Source organism: Crassostrea angulata, chromosome 9 (genome assembly GCF_025612915.1).
Source record: "Crassostrea angulata isolate pt1a10 chromosome 9, ASM2561291v2, whole genome shotgun sequence".
NCBI classification, from domain to species: Eukaryota; Metazoa; Mollusca; class Bivalvia; order Ostreida; family Ostreidae; genus Magallana; species Magallana angulata.
Window position 1 is genome coordinate 30,665,862 of NC_069119.1, and position 23,297 is coordinate 30,689,158.

Sequence of the window (23,297 nt, forward strand, 5' to 3'; positions counted from 1 at the left end):
AAATAAGACGGATTGTCTGATTGGTCGAGAGTAACCGGTTAACTCGTACGTGTATTTTGTGCTGTGTGAGAGAGAGAGAGAGAGAGAGAGAGAGAGAGAGAGAGAGAGAGAGAGAGAGAGAGAGAGAGAGAGAGAGAGAGAGAGAGAGAGAGAGAGAGAGAGAGAATAAATATCTTCACTAACTTTAGACACCCGAGCTCCTGAGGGAAGGAGATTTGCAAAGCTTCGGTAATTTTTCTGATCGATATGTGATTATGTAAGTTTAATTTTCTATACTATAACGGGTACGAATACCGCCTCCAATCTTTTTTTTTTTTTTTTTTTTTTTTTTTTAGAAATTTCTTTATCAAGTTTATATAATCCATTTATCCCCCCCCCCCCCTTTTTTTATATATCAATATTGTATCTTAAAAAGTTTCTAGATAAAAAAAACCCACCAACAAAAGTATCTATATATTGTGACGGTACTTTTTCTCCTCCTTCGATCCAATGTCTAATATAATTATATATGTAATCACCTTGAAGCTTATGCTTTTGAAATATTTTTTGAATCTTGATCTTCACTAGTTAAATCATCATCATCATTGAAAACTTTTAATTTCTTCCAATGTTAAAATATTTATTAACTATATATAATCTCTCTCTGGAGGTAGTGAAATCTCTCTCTCTCTCTCTCTCTCTCTCTCTCTCTCTCTCTCTCTCTCTCTCTCTCTCTCTCTCTCTCTCTCTGATGAAATAACAACCATCATCTATCCAAGTTCACTGGCATGCAATTTCAAAAATGACTTTTGTCCTACTCTGATTATTTGAAAATAGATTATTTGATTAATTGTACCTTTCTTTAGTTTCCGAAAAGTAAATCGCCATTAACAAGGAAACATTTACATAAGAGAAGTTTAGAGCAAATAAGCACTCGATCGTGCTCGTATATAAAAGAAAACAAACTATCTAGAAAAGGAAAGGACTTTTTAAATTTATTCTGTCGATATCGAGAGAAAACAAGTTACTGTTAACCATAAAAGTTCACAGGACCTGGTGCTATAACTGACACACAGCGCTAGTGTCAGGTTCGTAGCATAGTTTTTGAAAGGAGGGGCTCAATCGAAAAATTTTGACAAGCAAAATAAAGTGAAATAAAAATAAAAGGTAAATTCGCCATGCAGTGCTCAGTGCTTAATCTTCAATTTCATGTTAATATTTAATTTCACTTCATTTTTTTTTTTGCTTCCAAAAAGTGGAGGGGGCATGCAACTCCGTCTTAAATGTATGTTGAAGAATAATGATTACTGCGGGAAAAAAATGGTGCTTGGACGGTGCCTGCGTGTGACGTAAAACCCTTGATGTGATACATGTATATCATAAATAAACAGTTGGGGAACTCACATCTTTGGAAACTCAAAGCTGATTAATTACGATGTAATGGAGATATTAACGAACGAAGCGTGAAATCAACCGCGTGGATTTCCGACGACTGGGAGCTCGTTTATTTTAATTAGAGTATCCTCTTGATTATTAGATTCTCTGTGTTAATCAAGACACATCGTTACACAATTCATCACCTGACCAGATCTGATTCTGTTTTCATGCGCGGCGGGAGATCATGGGGTGTCCTCCATTTTTAAATTCAAGATCACGTTGAATTTGAACTAATTGGTTCTCCGCTTTTAAAATATTATAAGCAAAATATTCACATTAAAAGTTAATATAAAAATAAATGTTAAAAGAATTTAAAGTTGAATGAAGTGGAATGGAAAATTTTGTAGCTGTCGTACACATCACCCCATTTTAATTTCTTTTCAAATTCAATTTTATATATTTTGATGATCCCTACAAATTGATTATATAAAAAAAATAAAAGTCTTAAAAATTGAAAGGATCTTTCAAAATTTTCAATGTTTGAATTGTTCAAATACATATCGCGAGTTTCAAGTTGTAATCAACAGTGATGTAATTCTCTAATATTATATGAGACATATATTGTTTATGCATGTTATTCCAAAAGCTCATATGTTATTTTGAAAATGTGTTCACAGTTTTAAATTCAATTCAACGGCCTATTAAGTTAAATAGGACCAGAAAACATTATGCCTTACTAAAACGAAGTACAAGATAACTAATATTTCTAACCGATAGATGGCGACACTGAAAGTCGGAATCACTCGGCACATCTCGGCCGATTCGTATACCATCTTATGAACAATACGGAATCGTCCGAGGTGTACCGAGTGAAGTCGGAATTTGATTGGGTGCCATTCAAAAACTAGCGGGGGTGTCGTGTAGAGTGAAAACAAAATAGAGAATGCCAAAGTAGTTTATCGACGATATTGTAACATTTCAACAAGGACTACACAAACATGCCGAAGGTAGTTCACTTATTTTTGTTAAGATTTTGTATGTTAATGCGTTATGCTTTTATTCCTTTTTTTCCTTGCAGATTAATGCGAATTTTTAAACAGGCTGAAATTTCATTATTTGCAACCTGTTCCTTTATTTCATTGAGTAAATTAGTTATGATCATTTTTCAATAATTTTATAAGCTTTGATCTTATTAGGACACGTGACTGTGTAATAGTAAGTTATACGGGTTATATTTTTTATTGTTATCACTTGCAGATGGAAGGAAAATTGTCACTCTTGGCGAGTTATGATGACATTATGAGAAAATCAAGGGTTCTAAAAGCAGGAGATGAAGCAGGTTTAAAGATCTAAATTTCTCAGTTACAAAGGCCTATGATTACTAATTTATATTCGTATATATGGACAAAACATCATCTTTTTCTTAATTTGTGAATAAAAGAACACTCATTACTCATAAATTATTATTTATTATCTGATATCCAAGCAGGATAAAGGCATTAAAGCTTTTAAATCTCAAAGCATTGACATTATCTAGTGGAAAAATTCTCATAGCAATTGTCATTTATTGGGTAGAATTCCGAAGATTTGTTCAGAACCAGGAACAATGTCGAATAAAATGGCACAGTTTGGAGGTAGAGGTAGATGCCTTACAAGAGAGGATTCGTCGCTTGGAAGCCGAAAACAGTGGACTTAATTTAAAACTTAAACATGCTCGAGGTCAGATAGAAGAAGAACTTGAAAAACGGCAATTCCTTGAGCATGAAAGAGACGAACAGGTACCAACACCAGAAAGTGATTAATATGTTTTTGTGGAATACACCCCTTACTATAAATGTAAAGCTCAAATTAGAAGTCAGTGTTATTAAAAAATAAGCTCCCATTACCTATTTTTGTTGACTCATGCTTGAAAGCTAATTCAAATTAAACTGCTCAGAAGTGAGATACTTGAATGTAATAAATAAGTAATAATGAATATTCAATCTCTCAAAAATCAGTTGTTGTTCTTAGAAAGTCTGATTTTGTCATTTATTCTTGTTGGATTTTAGGAGCGACAGATAGGGCTCATCAGGGAGCTTTTAAATGACCGCAACGGTAGAAACACACTCAACGAGCAGGAGAGAGAGAGGCTGTTCATGCTGAGCACGACTCACAGATCACACCTAGAAGGATCTCCATCCAAAAGGTAAAAATCAGATCAATCATAGACTCGCCAGTCTTAGAGTTTTTTTTTGTTTTTTTTGTTTTTTTGTTTTTTTATACAAAAAGTCAACTTAGTTAAATTTACCAGACCCCATCACACCAGCATTCCTAAAACTTGTGCACTCATCTTTAAATAAGAGTATTTAGTTGATAACTGAATTGTAATTTGTAATTTTTTTATAATCGTGGTTAAGGCTAGGTCTGATCAATTGTATGATTTCATCTGTTCTAGAAAATGAGTGTTTTACAACAAAATATGATGATTTAAAAGTGAAATTATTTGAACTTAGTAATGCTGAAATAAATTCTACATTCTGACCTGAACAGTAAATGATTTAAAAACTAATGGCTAAAGCTTATAAACAGAAATAAGCAAAAGAACATGTCAAATATTATGAATGATATTGAGATGTGTACTTCATCTAGGAAGTCAGAAGTATCTCACCAGGAGAGGAAAAGGTAGAAGGTGTATTATAGGCATGTGTTCAAAAACAAAAAAAACATGATAATTGCATATAAATTGATAGCAATTCTTTGCATTGTGATTCTGCTTCACCCTGATTGCTTTGAAATTTACAATTCTAATGCCATACCTTTGATATTATAAGCAATATTGTGATGATGTCATTTTACAAACAACAGCTTTTGAATGATTTATTTTAGCACTTGGTATAAGATGATAATGTAGAATGTAAATGATGGTTTCTTTAGATTTGAGATATATTGTGAATTCCTTATATTTATGATAGTACTTAATTTCGCAATTCTGCTGTTTGGCATAAAATCAATAGAATATAAAATCGCAAGCACCTATTTTTTGCTATAATCTCATATAGCTCAAATTTGTCTGAAAAATAAAATCGAGATTTTTAAATCAGCGTGAAATGCTTCTTGATATTTATTTGTCGCATTTAATAAGGAATTTACAGTATTATGCTCTACATAACGATTATATTTTGTATATAAGAGTGCTATTATCATTTATCAGTGATATATCACTAAATGGATGTGATAATTATTTAGTTCACTACCAGTTTTAAAAATGTATGAATATTTTGAACTTCATATCAATTGATAATGCCTGTAAAAAAACTTTCCATTAAGAGCATGCACATGTACCGGTAGTAATAAACATTTCAAAGTTTATGAGTGAATACACAGTCTTTCAATTGCATTTTTCTGTGGAATGTTTTGATATGAACAGCTAGAGAGATGAGAAGATTTCATGATTTCTGATTGCTGTGAAGATGTTTAGACACTGTGAGGCTTAGCATGTATAAATCATATTAGCTGTTCATGCAACAGTAATGATTCATTTCTATCGAGTTTATTTAAAGTATGATCTGTCTTCAGTGTCTTGTCTGTCACTTTTGAAATATTGACTTTGTACATGTTGTATGAGCAAAAAGCCTGAAACATAATTTTATTTCAAAATGTGTGCTTTTTAGTGCCTTTGTAAATGCATGTTTATAATTTGGTGATCAAGTACATTTGTTTGTAGTTTCTAATAAACAGGATTACTAGAACATGAGTGTAGATCTAGCAGTGACAATTGATATTTCATGAGCATAAATTAAAATAAAAGCGACAAATGGTTGAATAGGGATTTTTATGAACTGAATGTATACTTCGAATTAAATGGTTCAAAATTGTGGAAATGTGGATTTCATGGTTCAATTAGATCACTAAAGGCCAAAAAGGGCCATTATCAAGTCTACTGTTTATTCATTCTTTGAATATTTCAAAAATGTGTGAATGAGTTTAAGAGTTAATTTTGTCTATTTATGATGATAGTTCTGATGATTCACTAGACTTGATTGGTTGTTACAGATTACGGACAATCAACGAGTCGGCCCATTCCATGTTGTCAGACGATGAATACGACAAAACGGAAGACGACCTCCATACAACATACCTCAGAAACGGCAGGAAAATCAAGAGACCTTCTGCCCCTCCTATGGAAGAAGAGCTTCCTAAGAAAAGGAAAAGCGGAGATGAAGTAAGTAAATTCTTAAGATCTACTTTACTTCTATACATTGAACTAAGAATGAATCAAACTAATAAGAATTTGGTCATATTTAGAGTAAGATGTTCAAGATTTTAGTTTTTTTGTAGAGAAATTTAGTTGTGAAATACTTGTGCATGTATATATTGTGTTGATGTGGAAGATTTCCTTGTTTGCTAGAGAGATAACTCCATCATCACCACGACAACGGTGACTATTGGAGCAGACGGGGCACCTGTTGCCGCGGAAACAGAAGTCAAGACCGTCAAGACTCTAAATAAGAGCTTCAGTGAGCCAGCCCTGGACAAACACATGCCAGCACCATGCAGAGATGCAGGTATGCAAAAAAAACAAATTCTTCCAATAATTTAAGTTACAAGTTAGAAGTCTGTTCATGTTAAAAATAAACTTTCAGATTTTCATTCAGGGTTGGGTTTTACAGAGGCACTTGCAAACATTTGTAGAAACTCCAAATATTCATGAGTTAGCAAATGTTTCACTTTGTATCATTTAATATACTGATTGGGAATGAAATCCATTGAAGTAGATATGTTTAAAAATTTTGCCCATGAAATTTAATATAAACCCCAACTTTGTCGTAAGTTCTTTATGAAAAACAGGTCAGAATTGTTCAGTACAACCCAGTTTACTCTCAAGGTATAGAAATTGAATGGGTGAAGTTTTCAATATGTTTTTTATCTGACTGTGTTTTTTTTTTCAGACAGTGAACCTGAGTCGGAGGATTCATATTATGGGACTCCCCGTAACAATAACAACAAGCGAAGAAAATCCCGCGGGATCCTTAAAACCACTCCCTCAGAGTATGTGTTCACTAATGCATGTACATATATTCATGTCTTAAAGAAGTTTTCTCATATCTAACTCATTCTCGATTGACAGAAAGGTTTTTGTTTCAAAGTTACCTAATTCCCAGCTGCAATAAAATTTCCATATCCCAATTTTTCTCCCCCAAAATTTAAATAAAAAACAATTGAAGAGGGCTACTTTATTGCAGCTACTTAATGCTGTAATTTTCCATCTAATTGATGATTGTCTTTTTAAAATACTTTTAAAATCTTAAATCAGTCAAGAGTAAAAAAAATTAACCATGTTAAATCTTGTTTTCATTGTACAGAACACCAGTTTTACGCAAGGCCCACTCAGCCAGCAAAGGGTTGAACAGGGTCCATGTTTTCATGTCAAAAACAGTCATCAAACCAGAGAACTGTGTACCAGTGAGTACTTTGTAATTGTACTATGTCTATAGGTACGTTTTATACCTTCAAGGACATTATGAACCTGTTAAGTCTATGGGTACATTTTATCCTGTATTAGCCTGTAAGTACTTTGTATCCCTTTAAGTACTTTGAGTACCTGTAAGTACTTTGTGTACTTGTTCAATCTGTGGGTAGTTTTTATATTTGTAAGTTATTGTGTACCTGTTGATTTTTATGCTTTCTATCTCCCAAAACACTTGTGATACAAACAACTTGTTGTAGTGTGTGAAATTACATGATCTAGTTCTGCAAAAATCATTAGCTTTTTTCTACAAACTGTATTATGTACTGTAGGAATTGATGACTTGAATCTATCGGGTATACATAGATAACTTAATCCTTTGTTGGTTTGTTTTACAGTGTGGAAAGAGAATCCGGTTTGGTAAGCTGGCCATGAAATGCAAAGGTAAGAAATTCAATAGGTTAAGAGGATGATAAGAAGGTTCAAATTTGTTTATGAATAATTTACAAAATTAATACACTCGTACACATGATCATTTGTTTATAATTAACTTAACAAAAAATTACCAAGTGTGTGTAGATCTGTATTAAAGCATTGCCTTAATTGAAGTAGGCTCGAAGTTGAAAATGCATATCTATGTGGAAGTGTTCAAAATTTCAAAGCAATAAAGTAACACTGACTATTTCCTAATAGGAACATATAAGATGGCTTTGTGCTACGTGTACAGGTAAACAGTCAATGTGCAATAAGAATGCGTTTGAGAGCTGTTTATTTTTCTGTAGACTGTCGGTCCACCTGTCACCCTGACTGCAAGGATAACCTCCCCTTGCCTTGTATACCTTTGGCCCCAGGCACACCTGGAGGAAACAAGCTTGTGGGGGTCAGTATATCACAGAAATATATACCGTATTTCACGGAATTTAGGTCGATACTTTTTTCCCCTGACATGTGGAATTCGCCCTATTCATCGCTTCGCCCAATTTATGTTTTTTTTTTTGGTTGGAATTTTGCAAAAATTTATGCAACTCTCCAATAAAATCATGAGTGTTTACTGTAATACTGCTTGAATTTCTGTGTAAAAATCGTATGGATTTTAATCAATATACTGTAGTAATTTATCATTTAAACAAAATTAAATGTAAATAGATTTATTTCTTCTTACATTTCTTACTTAGATCACTGACTGAATCATTAAATGCTGTCATGCATTTTGATCGTGTGCTTACGATAAACAGGAAATCGATTTCGCGCGGTAAAAGTAAAATGAGAACCGTACAAAGGGTAATTACGGGGGGAAATATCGTCGGGTAGAAATAAAAAAAAAAAAAAATTGTTTTCATAATAGAATACATGAACAAGTCTTTTTCTGTATATTCAACATAAAACTTTCGATGAAATTTTAGCCAGGTGTCTCTGAAATCAGTCTGGGTAGCGCTGACTTTATTTATACACAGTTGAACTCTCGGCACGTGCTACTCATGCCTGCAGGCTTCAATAAGATCAGAGGTTGACTCGTGTGTATATACACAGTAAAAAGTCACATAGAGACACAGGGTGGCATGTGCTACCGTAGTCATGCCTCCAGGCTAGGTAACTATCCCCCGGTTAACACCAGTTTGTACACATGGCAGGCAAGTAATAAAAAACGATCTTAAATTAAAACCGGCCGTACTGAATTATTTGGTTTGAAAATTTTGACGCAATTTCAGACATTTTCTTACGATGTTTTCAAGAAATACATTTTATTTCCCTTTTGTTTAAAACTGTGAATTAAGATTAAAGGCTACTATATGATAACGTTATTGGTTTAAACCATTTATTCATTAGAACTAGCGGTAATTTTTCGACCAATTCTTCGAAGTCGACCTATTTATACTTTTTTTTATTTTATGGCTAAAAACGGCCTCCTTCGCCCAATAAACCGTATCGACCTAAATTCCGTGAAATACGGTATTTAAAGGATTCTATCAATGGAAACCAAAAAAAAGAAAGAAAGAAACAATGAGTTTTAAAAACAAAATGAATCTGTCATTAAGTTAGGATATACATGTTTAATAAAAGTAAATATATCCTTTTTTCAGGGGGTCATGAGTGATTTTGCTCCCCTAGAAAGGCCCATGATACCTGCCATTGTGGTAAGTTCAAGAAAAAAAATTTTTATTTAAAAAAAAAAATGCAATTTGCACATTGCATTCATATAAAACAAATGAAACTTGTGTTTAAGAAGCTAAAATCTGTCGTTGTGTTCATATGAAAAGATGACTTCTGTGAAAATTGTGTTTGAAATTTGTTTAAAGTTACTATAAGGATGCTGGATTGATCAACAAATAAACCATCAGATTTTCCTAAAATTCTAGGGCACGATTTGTTTAGCTACAAAGTATTATTTAGTAAAGAAAAAATCCATATATTTAACTCTAAAAATTTTGGTATTTCCCTAAATTTTCACAAAAGAGCTCTTTTCTATAGGAGATCAATACAGTCTATAAATAGCCACCGCCATTGAGCCCTCTTAATTTGAAAGAATATTTGAAATATGAGTTTTAATTGACAGGTGCACTGTGTTAATGAAGTGGAGGCCAGGGGATTGAATGAAGTGGGCATTTACAGAGTTCCAGGGTATGTATCATACGTCGAAAATCAAAATCTAGAATGAATCATCTGTGGAATTCTTAAGATAGTACTAATTCATGAATTTACATGTCCAAGAACTTGCTTTGGGCTGATATGTTTGGTTTTTTTTGGACTAAGTACAAAATAGAAGTGATTCCATGAGTTTCCTGTAACTATCTTTTCTCAAAAGAAAAGATTCATTAACCTTCACCTTATTTTCTTTTCTTTTTCTAGTGCTGATTCACAAGTCAAAGAATTAAAGAAGGAATTTATGAAAGGGAAAGGAGTGCCAAATTTGGTAAGTGACTTTAGCTTCAGAATTTGCTTTGTAATGCAGTCTTTTTAATTATGGAATACTAAAGCAAGAAGCTATTTCAAAGAGATATCATTTACTCATTAGGCAAGATCAGAACTGGATTATAACATGCTTTAATAAGTTATACCATATATTTCATAATATTTCTTTACATCATGTTCAACGTGTTATATGAAAGATAGAATTTTTATCAGAAAGAAAAATCAATGCATGTGACATTTTAACATTGTAGTCCCACATAGACGACATTCACGTGGTGTGCGGCTGTCTGAAGGACTTCCTGCGGGGGCTGAAGGAGCCACTGGTCACCTTCGGACTGTGGAGGGACTTTGTAGGAGCCGCAGGTAAAAATAACACAACTTCTGGGTCTTTTTCTGAGCAATAATGATACATGTAAACTAAAGGCTCTTTGATCATTTCAATCAAAAAGCAACACTTGGATACTCTGTTTAAAGCAACCATATTTAGAGTGTATTTTGAGATGAGGATGACTTGTATTGATTCTTTGTGTAACATGACTTATGTTTGATTCTTTATCATAATGTGTATGACTTGTGAAGTTTTTAGACGTGGGTCACGCAATTTCTGATTCTGTGTGTTACAGAGACCAGGGTCATTCTTTGGGTCTGTGTGTTACAGGACTTGTGTTTGTCTCAATGTTTCTGTGTGTTTTCTCACTGAATGTTTCTTTGTTTCATCAGAGAACGTGAATTCTGGCCTGGATCTGTCAGACATGTTCCAGACCTCCAGGCTATGTTACATGACTTTTGTTTGAGTGGTGTATTTCTGTGTGTTACAGAGAACAGGGACCGTGCACTGGGTCTGTCAGAGATGTACCAGGCCATCAGTCAGCTCCCCCAGGCCAACAAGGACACCCTGGCCTTCCTCATCCTCCATCTCCTCAGGTAACAAACCCTCCCACACCCTCTACCCACACCCTAACCAAAATTCTAACCCAATAACCCCTAACCCACCCCTTCCACACCCCCTACCCTACCCCCACCCCACTCAACACCCTGGCCTTCCTCATCCTCCATCTACTCGGGTAACAAACCCCTCCCACCCCCCTCTACCCACACCCTAACCATACCTCTAACCCAAAAACCCCTAACCCACCCCTTCCACACCCCCTACCCTACCCCCACCCCACTCATCACCCCCTACCCTACCTCCACCCCACTCATCACCCCCTACCCTACCTCCACCCCACTCATCACCCCCTACCCTACCTCCACCCCACTCATCACCCTGACCTTCCCCAACCTGTATCAACTCAGGAAACAAACAACTCCCACACCCTCTAACCCTACACCCCTTTACTGCCACCCCAACCAGCCCCTACCTCTACCCAACCGCACACACCACTGTGGCCTTCCTCACTCTGCATCTACTTGGGTAACAACCCCTCCCACAATACGCCCCACTCCCTCCTTTGACACCTTGGCCTTCCTCATACTCCATTTAGTCAGGTAACAAATCCCACCCAAGTTTTACTGTTTTGTACAGAGTTTGGGGTTTCTGATATAAATTCATTACTGATCTATTTTTGTACAGAGTTGGAGATATCCCAGACTGTAAGATGCCCCTGACCAACCTGGCCAAAGTGTTTGGCCCGACCATCATCGGGTACTCTGTCGCTGACCCCGAACCTCTACAGATGATCAACGAAACCAAGTACCAGGCCATGGTATGTTGTGATAGCATATTCAACTTATTTTTATTGCAGTGAGATTTTTATTGATTAGTGAATTTAAGATAAAATTGAAAACTGAATTTTTATTTCCTACATCATTGATCTTTTATCAAGTTCAATTTTGTATACTAAGATGGAGAAAAATCAAGAATTATTTAAAAAATAAAACAACGAAATTGTCAGGCAAGTTATCTTGACTTACAAAAGTTTAAGTATCGTGGAAGATGCTCAGCTCATCCTCTCTCTGAGTTTTTCTGTGATTAAATGTTTTACCATGGCCTCTGTGCTATTACTGTGATGAATTCTCACACACTGGATGCTTTCTGTGTTGTCAGGTGATGGAGAAGATGTTCGAGATCCCAGTGGATTACTGGGAGTCCTATCTGAATGTGGACGAGGAGAACATATACCCCAACCAGTACAACACCCCGCAGACCCCGGACGGTGCTAGTAAGTATCTCATATATATATAGTGCCACACTCCACAAACCCCTGACAGCTGAGATGTAATGAAATGGCTGCTATGGAATTTAGTTAGCTTTGAAAATTGGTCAACAACAAAATGTTAAAAATAGAATTACCTCAAAGAAGTACATGTATGTCTCAAAGACAAAAAAGACATGTTATGAAAAAAATATGTCATGTAAAAAGAAAAAGTATCTAGTTTTTACATGAAAAGTTGCAGTATCTAATTCTAATCTATTTATTGCAGTGCCCCACAGTAGACTTGGCCCCCTCCACACCCCAGGGTCCCAGGACTTCCGCAGCAAGACCTGGGGCAAGAGTTCCTTCACCCCCAAGTAAGTACACACACTCAACACAGGGACCTGACTCTGGGCCGTGGCTATTAAACTTAGATGAGCTCAATTTAAACTCAGTCTCACTTTTGGCTTTGTGTATTTCTTGGGTAAAAACGAGAATGAAATCAAAATTGAGCTCGTCTAACTTTTATTTTGCTCGGCCATTATTTGTTGATGAGCTCAGTTTCAACTCAGTCTTACTTTTCTGCTGTACATATTCTTTGGTAAAGTGAGAATGAATTAAAAATAAAAAAGCGAGCCTGTCTAAGTGTTACGGCCTGGAAGTGTAAGGTCTAGCCAATAAAAATGTTTTCGTTGACAGACATGTAACATCATATCTATTAAAAAGGCTTTTTAAAAAAAAATATTTGTCTGTAAATATAAAGTTAATCAATGAGAAAAGCAGGATTGTGTATCAAGACTTGTACTAGGTTCTAGGATTTTGAAAGGTCTTAGACTTTAACTTGCAAAAAAATCTTGATATGTTATGATTTGACACAGTTATCAGAAACATTTTGACCTTTAGGCCAGTTGTAATATGTAATGTATGTAAATTTTATGAAGCAGCAATTCAATCTGTCTTGGTTTAAAACTGCTTCATGATCCTAGAGCCAAGACTTTGTTTTACGTTGTTAAATAAAATGTCTTCATCTTGTACATTTACATACTTGTATATGCATTATTGATTGAGCATCCTTATGTAGAGGACTTATAAACTGAAGCAATGCACAACAAGGCCAAGATGTTTAGAGATGGGTCTGAACACGCACAACAATTTTAAAATTTTGATTTGAAAAATGAAGATAAAAACATCTTTAAAAAAATCTTGAAAAAAGCAGAGATTTTTTTCTGTTGATTGAGTATAAAAAGTTTAGTTTGATGTTGATGAAGTTAGGAAAAAATCCTATCTTTAATTATGTATAATCTCCATCTTGACCTATATTATATTAAGCATCAGCTAATTAATATGTGGACGGGTACATGTATATAAATATTGATAGCCAGAATTAATAGATGTATATATACACATTATATATCATATGTCTGTACTCGGATGCTTGCACTGATTTGAGGATATTTGTTATTACCACAGTTATACTAATTGTAAAAGTGTAAAAAAAAAATTGAAAATGTTTTTCATGTAATACCAAACGTAGAAAAGTAAAGTATTTCCTTTATCATTTCTGTACGTGAACAAGGAATACATGTATTTTTCCAGATAGATATTAAAATCCAAGTAATGATATCAATTACATCTTGATAAAATAAAAAATTGGGACATTTTACATCAATCAGTGTTAAATTACTAGAAAATTGTATTAACTAATGCTATTTTAAATTCATTATTATAACAAATCATCATTTTAAAGTACATTTCATCAAGTTTCTAATGAAGTGATGGTGACTGTGTTTGCTGCTGAAGTTAAGGAGGGTTGTCATGGGCATCAAGGACAGGTTATATTTTCCTGACATCAAAATCATCTTGTTTCGTTGGGTTGTCACTGAAACTCAAGGTGTTGATACTGGTTCCAAGTTGATTTTTCTTTGATCTCCAACAATTTAGGTACGGCATTTCTGACCATTTTGCATTGTCTTTGCTTTGTTTTCTAGTTGTTGATGCTGAAACAGCAATATCCTATCTTGTAATAGATCCCATATCTCTCTTCTCATATTGACTATTGACTGGGAAATCTTGTCCTATATTTCATTATATTCATAATGAAAAATTAAGAATTCAGAGATCACTACAAGTCTTACAGGCCCAGAATAAGACCCTTCACTTGTACAAGATTTTATCACCTTGGTGAACTGGCTTGCATCAATCTTAATCTCTGCTGCATGGTCCTGAATTGAAAAGTCTTGTTGGTATTGGTTTGTTCTGTAGAGTTGTTGAGATATCTGCAGTGCTCTGTGGGACTGAGAGATTGACTCCGTATGATATGTGTCTATATTCTGTGTCCTTCCTACTAATTCAATTCTCAGTGTTGATGATCATCAGAATCGAGCAAACAGCTGTATCAAGTGTTATCAAGGCATATAGTGCTGGTTTTAGCGATCAATTTAAAATGTCATTTGTCATTCTCTATCATCCCCATGTATCTTTTTCTCTCCCCATATCTTTATCTCTTACAATAATTCTCCTGAAAACTTTTTTAATTCATAAAAATTTAAATATACACTATCTAAACTAATTTGAATTCAGTGCGCTGCATGATGTTATTATTCAGCAAAGATGCAAATGGAGATCAATATGCTGCTATATATTTATTGCATTTTTTGCATGAAAACTGAGAAAATATGTTAATATACAAATCATACTAAGCTCTCATACTACTGATACTAGCTATCCCTATGTATTCACCATTCAATGCTTGTGGTTTGGTAGTAATGCACATACTATTATTAATCAGTTATAAAAACCTTCATGCATAGCTTTTACTTTCCTTCTCTTTATCCCTTATGTATCCACAATTCAAGGCTTGTGGTTTGGAAGTGCCATTATTAACCAGAACCGAGATTATATGTCTGTAGGCTAACTCTGTTATATCAACAGCTGTGAGACTGACTGTGTGTAGGCTAACACTTGTATCTGTGTGTCTGTTGGTAAATGGTTGTGTTGTCCTTGGCCGAGTTTTGGTCACTGACTTCTGGTGTTTTTGTAGTAAGGGCAAGAAAGGTCGTCTACTCCCACCTCTAGTTCCCATGCCACGCTCGGTCAGCGAGTCCAAGATCTAGACTCAGTACAGGTATTGACATCTGTTAAATTGTACAGGACACCAGGTATAATTGATGTGATAAATTCCAGGACTTGGTGAGCAAGTCCAAGGCACAAATTCAGTTCAGGCATAAAAATCCAACAAATTTTAGAACTCCGTGAGTGACTGAGTTGATGATATAAACTCATTGAGGCATTGACATTTGGTAATCATAGGATGCAACCAGTGAGTCCAAGATCTAAACTTGGTATTAAAATTTTACAAATACTAGAACTCATCCAGTGAGTTAACTGATACATTATATAAAATAAATAAAATAAAAAATGAAATAAATTTTATATATTAAATCTCAATGTGTCCAAATTAAAAACCTTGTACAGGTATAAATAAACATCTGATAGTTTTTAGGTCTAAGTCCATAGTGTAAACTCATTTCAGGTACATGTATTAACGGCCCCTTGGCCATAAAACTTAGACGAGCTCACTTTTGATCTAAGTTTCACTTTTCCACTACATATTTCTTTTGCAAAAGTAAGACTTAGATCAAAAAAGAACTCTTCAAAGTTTTATGACCCTGGGGCCGGATCCTATACACTAATAAAACCTATAGATAGGTCAACACATTAATGATCGTTTGTGAAGTAATCTTGGATTGGTTTAAATATTTGACATCAAAGATAATGATCTTAAAGTTATTTTGCATCTCTTGTTCAATATTTTATTTCTGATTTAGAATTAACAGTAACATTCTACTCTGTTAAATGAAAAAAAAAATTTGCTGTGTTTATCTTAAATAGCAATCATTAATACATGTATGTATGATATAGATTTTATATCTGGCATTAAATTTAGCTAATTTATTGTTTTAGGTTCTCCAGCAAGAGCAACCATGTCAGCAAGAAGCCCAGCCATTTCTTTTCTTCACCAAAACTCAACTGAAGACACCCACGAATTCATCGGTCAATTCTCTCTTCACCAAGCACAGCGGGATACATTTAGATGTCTTCAAGTCATTTCTCTTGTTTAATGAAAACTCATCTGGTGTTGCTTACGTCCAGGCGTATTCCAAGTTACAAATTCTACAAAAAATTTTGACTTTCAATGGAAATTTGAAGAAGTTTTAAATTACAGAACTAAGGCTTAACGACTTCTAATAATTTTTTGACAAGCTCTATTTGTTTTATGTTAAGTCATCCCTACCATTCTACCATAACAAAACAGTTGTACATATTGTTACTCTTCAACGTATCTACCCCATACTGAAAAGCATCATGATACAACGTATCATATCATCGGTATATCATATGATATTTACTCCTGCGTATCCACCATGTGTGTTCAAGGCTTTTTACCTACTTAAAGTCTATCTAGGGTACAGACGATGTATATATAGATATATAAATGTATATTTCATGTATATATTTCTGTATAGTTTCCAGTGTATGCCCTTTGTTTTATGTAGAACTGCTAGGGTCTGGAGGGCTATCCCCTCATTGGGTGTACATATTTTAGTAGCAGTAGTTTTAGAATCATGTCATAGGAAATTCTTACATGAATTTCAACTTTCCCCATTTTTTTAATACACAGTAAGTTTTTAAATATTTGCAAGAGTAAATTCATATGTATATATAGTTTAAGCTAGAGGAAGTTTGAAACCCCCACCCTACCCCATTTATAGTACATATATGTATTAAAAGATACTAGTATACTTGTACATTGTACATACTTTTTTTTTTATGTCAAATGTAAACTTAATCACAACAACTAAATTTATGCTGTCACATGATTCTTAGTCTTGTCTTTCTTCTTTCCTATCTTCTCTTGAAACTGTCCATATATGTACTTGTACCCCTATAAATAAATTAAAAAAAAAAGAAAAAGAAAAACTGCAATCAATGATTTTAAAAATATTTTTGAAGTCTAAAAGCTTGAGATGAAAAACCATGGTTATAAGAAATTTTCAGATTTCAAACAAATTTTAATTTCTGTGTGAAGTTTTTGTGTACTGTCAGACAGAAAAAATAAAATATTTTTAAGACATTTCTTTTTTTTTCTATTACCATTATTGTTTTAATTTTTTTTTTAGCTTTTTAGATTTTTTGTTGTGTCAAGATGTGAACTGAATAAAATTTCCTCCAACAGAAATGTTTTATCTGTGTTTAGGAAATGAAGGACTATTCAGGGCTGTGTTTTAGAAAAGAACTTGTAATTGTAATAAGCTAATTTTAATAAGCTACCGATTGTTTTAACTTGATACTTTGTAAACATGCTTGGTATAAATGGAAATATTTGAAACAAGTTGTTTTATATACAATTTGTATGTTAAGTAACATTCAGTTGGACTGAAGAGATATAAAATGTTAAGTTCTTTTGTAAAATACAGTCCAGTAATATTGTACGAGAATTTAAGGAGGAAATACTGCAGCGCTGATTAATGACATAAAATTACAATAAAAATTGATAATTTTTATGATTTGCAGTTTTTGGTTTTAAGTTAATGTTCATTTAATTGCCATATTATTTTGACCTATTTTCTATACAAGGCAAATTTTTTTTTACTTATGTGCAATTTCAACACAGGGAGGTGTGCAATTCGTAAGTTTCTAAAGAATGTCAATCAGTGTAATTTCCACAAAATTGGGTGGGGGTCATTTGCTGAGATTCCATACAATATTTCACAATACAATAGTTTTCCTGACCTGTTTCTTGAGCTGTATCACACGCATTAAAATCGTAGCAGGGAGAGTCTCAAAACCATTTGTTTTTCTCAATATTGATGAAATTATAATATACGAGGCTATAAAGCTCGTTGAAAATACACATTTTGGATAATATTGATTTCATATCACTAGTCAAGTATAACTACTGCGTCTATTGTAAAGGAATTAATCTAATAAGATATTGTTGAATATTTCTTTGTTTCAGTTCACAAGAAACATTTCATGATAGATATCTTTTATAGAAAAATTAATTGTGCACAATATGTTTACAGCTCAATGCTAGTACCGGTACTTTGCATTAAAATTGACAGGTAGCTGTTTACACCTGTTAGGACAGGTACAACAAGGTGAGATTAAAATCTATTTTTATCCACAGCCAGGAAGTTAAAAGAAGCTCTCGTTAAAATCTCGTTTTAAATCTCGCTAAAATTGACATTCCATTTGCCAATCCTCGACATATCAGCTTAATTGTGGATTGTGTTATCTAAGTTACACAGTAAGTGGAATCAAATTTTTTATTATGTAAAAGAACACCACCTGTCGCAATTGATGATCTGCATCCAACTCTAATCCAAAGATAAAACTAGATAATAGTAATAAATAGATAACAATCCGCCATGATTAAATTTTTCTGCTCCATTGGTATATAAGGACCTGCTTCATAGTCAAATTTGGAAACTAAAGATAATATAGAAAACTTTTATTGTACTTAAAATACTTTAACTGTACATGAATATTGGTGGTCGGTTCGGAATATACTACTTATAAATTAACATTAACATCAAATTAAAAATCATTAACTCATATTTTAAATGTTAAAACATTACAAATTTACTGGTATTATAACTTCTGTTATATTATCATTTAATTTACATTTTAATCTCTACACTCTTGCAAAAGTGAGTATTGAAACCGGAACCAGTACGACAAGGGCAATAACTCTTGTGATCAAAGTAACTCTAATGTCAAATACTGGCTCAGTTAAAAATCAACCCAGATAAGTGGATTCCTGAACTATGGTCAACACTTGAAATGAAAACACCAGTAAGATTTAACACTATTTATTAATGTTTATAGAGTTGATTTAAGTCAAAGATAGCAATAAGAATTTTATAATAATAGAAAAATTGAAAATTAACAAACAAAAGTACTCAAAGTGAAAATTAATATGAAAATAGGGATAATCTGAATTTATAATGAACTGATATTACAATGGATACTTAATGATTTAATTCAACTCTACAATTAATAAAAAAATTAGATAATGCAAAAATGCCAAATAATTGCCAATATCAAAATATATCCCTACTGGGCCACCATAGAATTTAAAAATTGATTCAATAATAATATAAGAGGAACAAGTTACAACTCTATAGATATCAAATTTGTTCCTTTAATGACTAATATAATCCTCCTTATAAAAAAAATAATATGTTATCTACAACTCCTTGAACCAGGACTGGGAAAGGGAAAACATATCTAAACTTACACTCAAAACCTCAAGGAAAATCTGTATCATAAAAAATGCTTTAAACCCTACAAAAATGAACTAAATCCTAAATTCCTAATTCTACATAAATCATTCTTTATTATGCTAAACCTAACTCTGATCTATTCATAACTTTAAAACCTAGAGGTTTAAGTGCTAAGAACAGAAAGGAGACTTACCACTATGTAATCACTTTCCAACCCAAGTAAAGAAAACTGACCGAACACTCTCCTATATATGCCTGGATTCTATTCACTAACTTTAACCAATGACAGGTAACTTAATTTATAACTTAAGCAAAAGTGACAACATGGATACCATTCCCTGTAGAGTTGTAACTATAAATAGGATAACCTTTAACTTAGTAGAAAGGATTAAATGATCAACAGTAAGTATTTGAACCTTAAGAATGACAATAAACCGTTTAAACTGTAAAAAAGAAATATGCAAACTGTATAATGAAAGTATACAAAATTGTTACTATTACTTTTAGATGGCACTTTCGGAATCACAAATACCCGACACAGCTCAACACTATTTGGAATGTGGTATCGACGACTGTGAGAAGAACTGTCTGTTTTACTGCAATCCTTGTCACCAACCCATGTGTGAACAATGCAGGGACGAACATCAGAAGAGTCCAGAAACCAAGAACCATGAAGTGGTCCCTTACCGTGAACGCAATTGTCAACTTCCAGTGGAGAAATGTAGGGATCACCCAACTAGGAATATTGACATTCTCTGTGATGAATGTAACGTGCCTTTATGCTCCAAGTGTTCTACGATGCCTGTCCACAAGGGACATTCCTTTACCGACCTGGAAACAATTTATACAGAGAAATCTGCAGCGTGTCGAGAGGAAATCCAAAATATTCAAGCATACTTTATTCCAACATCAAAAGATTTGCAAAGTGAAATAAAAATTGATGCCACAGTATTAAAAACAATCATGAATGGCATAAGATCATTCATTGGGGATGAAGCCAAGTTTCTCAAAACAATGGTGGACGAAGTGACATCAGATAATATAGAACAAGTCTACAAATTGGAGGGTTCACTAACGGAGATGCTTCAGGGTCAAGACAAAACATACCAAGATTACCTTTTTTATCTTGAGGACCTTCTTAAAAAGTTCCATGGATACCTGTCATCTACTCAACTTAAAAACAATCCCATCATATTCCCACTTACTGAACTATTAAAAATCCAACCCATACCAGAGACCACTAAACCAGTCTTTCCAGAGTTTACTGCTGGTCTATACAGCAAGGAGGATGTTGCCAAGCTATTGGGTAGAATAACAGTTCCTGTCACTAAACCAGAAAAGAGAAAAATAAAATCCATGGAGGCTGCCTCTACACAGTTAAAACTTATACAGAAACAAGGGAAACAGGTAGAAGAGAAATCTGAAGTGAAACAAACACTGTCTCTGTCTTCCTTTGTCACCAAGGTCAGGGAGTACAAAGTGCCAGGTGTTCATGAATTGCGTCATGTATCACTTAATAAATCAGGTAGGCTCTGGATCAGTGATGGTAGTGGTGACCTTGTCCAAACAGATCCACAGGGAAATCAGTTACAGAAGATACGAAACAGTGGTGGTGTATATGGCTACCACACGTTCACACAGGACGGGGATCTGATCTATACAAACCAATACAACAAAGTAATCAACAGGATAACACTGGATAATACAATCACTGAATTCATTAAAACAAGAGACTGGGAACCAATCAGCATATACTCCTCTCACATCAACGGGGACATACTGGTGGGGATGATACAGGAAGGAAAGGGTAAAGTCACCAGATACAACAAGACAGGGAAAGAAATACAGAACATACAGAGGGACACCAAAGGACAGGAACTGTATACTTATCCAAGCTACATCACAGAAAACATCAATGGTGATGTCTGTACATCAGATTATATCACACATGTTGTAGTGGTGGTAAATAAATCAGGAAAACACAGATTTTCCTACACAGGTCAGGGGCGAATGTTTAATCCCCGAGGATTATGTACTGATCTCCTGGGTCACATCTTGGTGTGTGATTATTCCAGTGGCACAGTTGATCTTTTGAATCAGAACGGTCAGTTCTTGTGTCTACTACTCACACAACAACAAGGGATAGAGGAGCCCTATAGTGTATGTTTAGATAATGAGAACCATCTTATCGTGGGACAAAAACACAACAACACAGCGACAGTGTACAAGTATCTACAGTGATGATACAATGTTACACTAACAACATGATGATACTGTTTACTTGCATCATTATACTATGAAGCTTTATGACTCCTTACAAACTTTATATATATAAAGTTATTAATCCCCCCCCCCCACAAAAAAATTACAAGACCATTCAAGGGGCGTACAGCCATCATGTACACACGTAGACCAAAATGTGAACATTTCTTAAACTGACTTGTTTGTGCCAAAAACTGACCTCCTTAACTAGTTTAAGACAACGCTACAACTTAAATGGACAGGCTTAAATCTTTTTCTCATCATATCGTTGTAGAGTACACACCAATGATCTTCTTTCACTTTTTTAAATTTAAGATTTTTTAATATTCAATTTAAGTTTGCAGCTGGAAGTTGTAAGTATTTCAAAACTAAGTAATTACAAAAGGCATTGTTCTGTTCTTTTATGTGTAATTTGCATACAACATGCAAAACCTCATATTTGTTGCTTTTTTATCTTTTGACTTCAGTTTTGGTCACTTTTTGGCAGACACAAGTCAGTTCAAGTAATGTTTACATTTTTATCCTCAAATGTACAAGATGTATGTACATCTTCCTTAATTAATTTAGAGCCCTACTCACCAAAGAAGATGGGGGAATAAGATGGCGCAAATGCCCATTCGGTTTAGTAGTGAAAAACGATTTTGAATTTATTTTTTCCCAATTAAATCTTTTCAAATATATCTTAATACAAGTTTGCAAAAGCGCAATTTCTAACTATAGTCAGTTTTTAATATTTTTACAAAATATAAGAAAAAAATATTGTCTAAAATTTTGGTGGTATCGAACCCCTAACATAAAAACCCTAGGTAAATAAGGTTAGTTTATGTCAGGTACTGTAACCACTGAGCCATTTCAGACACAACAAAGTGGACTGTTTAAATATCATGTGTGACTTTGGCCACGAATTAACGAACAAAAATGATATTTTGATGTAAAGTGGACCATCTCTCCACGTTTTTTTAAATTGAAATTGGCTTGTTTTCCAAAAGACCTTATTTAGACCATGAGAAAAATATGGTGCACAGACCCTTTCTATAAAAGAAAATGCCTTGAAGTTCTAAAAAATGACAGTATTTGCAGTGTTTGATAAGTATACGCCTGTCTGAGTCAACATATTCCAAGCATTGAACATATCTATAGGTTAAAAATCAATGATTTGTTAGATATATATTGTTTTAAATGATTAAAAAAAATATCAGATTTATTGATACTTTAATTTTTCAGTAGCTTGTCAGACCATGTATGGACATTTTACACGCCTTATCCACCGATCTTCTTTTTGTGTTTATCTTTATTTTAACGATTGATTTATAAGTATTAATGCAACAAAGATCTGATTAACACACAAAATGCATAGGCAACAGAAGCAATGCACAATAAGGCCAAGATATTTAGAGTTGGGGCCGAACACACACAAGAATTGGGAAATTTTGATTTCAAAATCAAGAGGAAAAAGCAGAAATTTTTCTTTGTTGAATAAAGAAAATAATAGATAATAAAAACAATTAATAAACAATTTAGTTTAATGTTGAACAAGTAAGCAAAATAATCATAGTCTAAATATATAATCTCCATCTTGACCAAGACTCGTCGAGACTGAAAAATTTTGATGGACGTCCTTTTTTTCTTCTTTCCCATTTTTTCATGAAACTTCCTTTGTATATGTACATATTTATATAAATAATAAAGAAAAGGAAAACTGCAATCAGTGATTTTAAACCATTTTTGAAGCCTAAAATGTTTAGGAAAAAAACATGGCTAAATAAAATTTTCAGTTTTTAAATCAATTTTCATTTTAATTTCTGTGTTTTTTGTGTACTGTCAGACAGTAAAAAAAATTTATATTTTTTAAACATTATTTCATTTTTTTTCTATTACCATTATTTTATTTTTTTTAGC

The 23,297-nt window shown here is 33.7% G+C and overlaps 2 protein-coding genes across 5 annotated transcripts; both read left to right on the forward strand.

Annotated features, from left to right (window-relative positions):
* The first annotated feature begins 2,207 nt into the window (after positions 1-2,207).
* Positions 2,208-16,981, forward strand: LOC128162765 (rac GTPase-activating protein 1-like). Of its 4 annotated transcripts, XM_052826139.1 has the most exons (21): positions 2,208-2,363; positions 2,614-2,695; positions 2,932-3,134; positions 3,405-3,541; positions 3,985-4,017; positions 5,389-5,557; positions 5,744-5,900; positions 6,285-6,384; positions 6,699-6,798; positions 7,201-7,246; positions 7,585-7,682; positions 8,884-8,937; positions 9,357-9,421; positions 9,650-9,713; positions 9,964-10,075; positions 10,531-10,636; positions 11,286-11,418; positions 11,760-11,874; positions 12,137-12,224; positions 14,888-14,971; positions 15,811-16,981. In XM_052826139.1, the coding sequence occupies exons 1-20, from the start codon at positions 2,355-2,357 to the stop codon at positions 14,958-14,960; spliced, it is 1,944 nt and encodes a 647-aa protein (XP_052682099.1). In that variant the 5' UTR covers positions 2,208-2,354; the 3' UTR covers positions 14,961-14,971; positions 15,811-16,981. The 4 variants fall into 4 exon arrangements, with proteins under 4 accessions (XP_052682099.1, XP_052682100.1, XP_052682101.1 ...); XM_052826140.1 differs by lacking the exon at positions 14,888-14,971; XM_052826141.1 differs by lacking the exon at positions 3,985-4,017.
* A 1,113-nt stretch (positions 16,982-18,094) lies between these two features.
* Positions 18,095-21,478, forward strand: LOC128162773 (uncharacterized). The gene is made up of 2 exons (XM_052826150.1): positions 18,095-18,157; positions 19,644-21,478. The coding sequence occupies exon 2, from the start codon at positions 19,644-19,646 to the stop codon at positions 21,375-21,377; it is 1,734 nt and encodes a 577-aa protein (XP_052682110.1). The 5' UTR covers positions 18,095-18,157; the 3' UTR covers positions 21,378-21,478.
* The last annotated feature ends 1,819 nt before the right edge of the window (positions 21,479-23,297 follow it).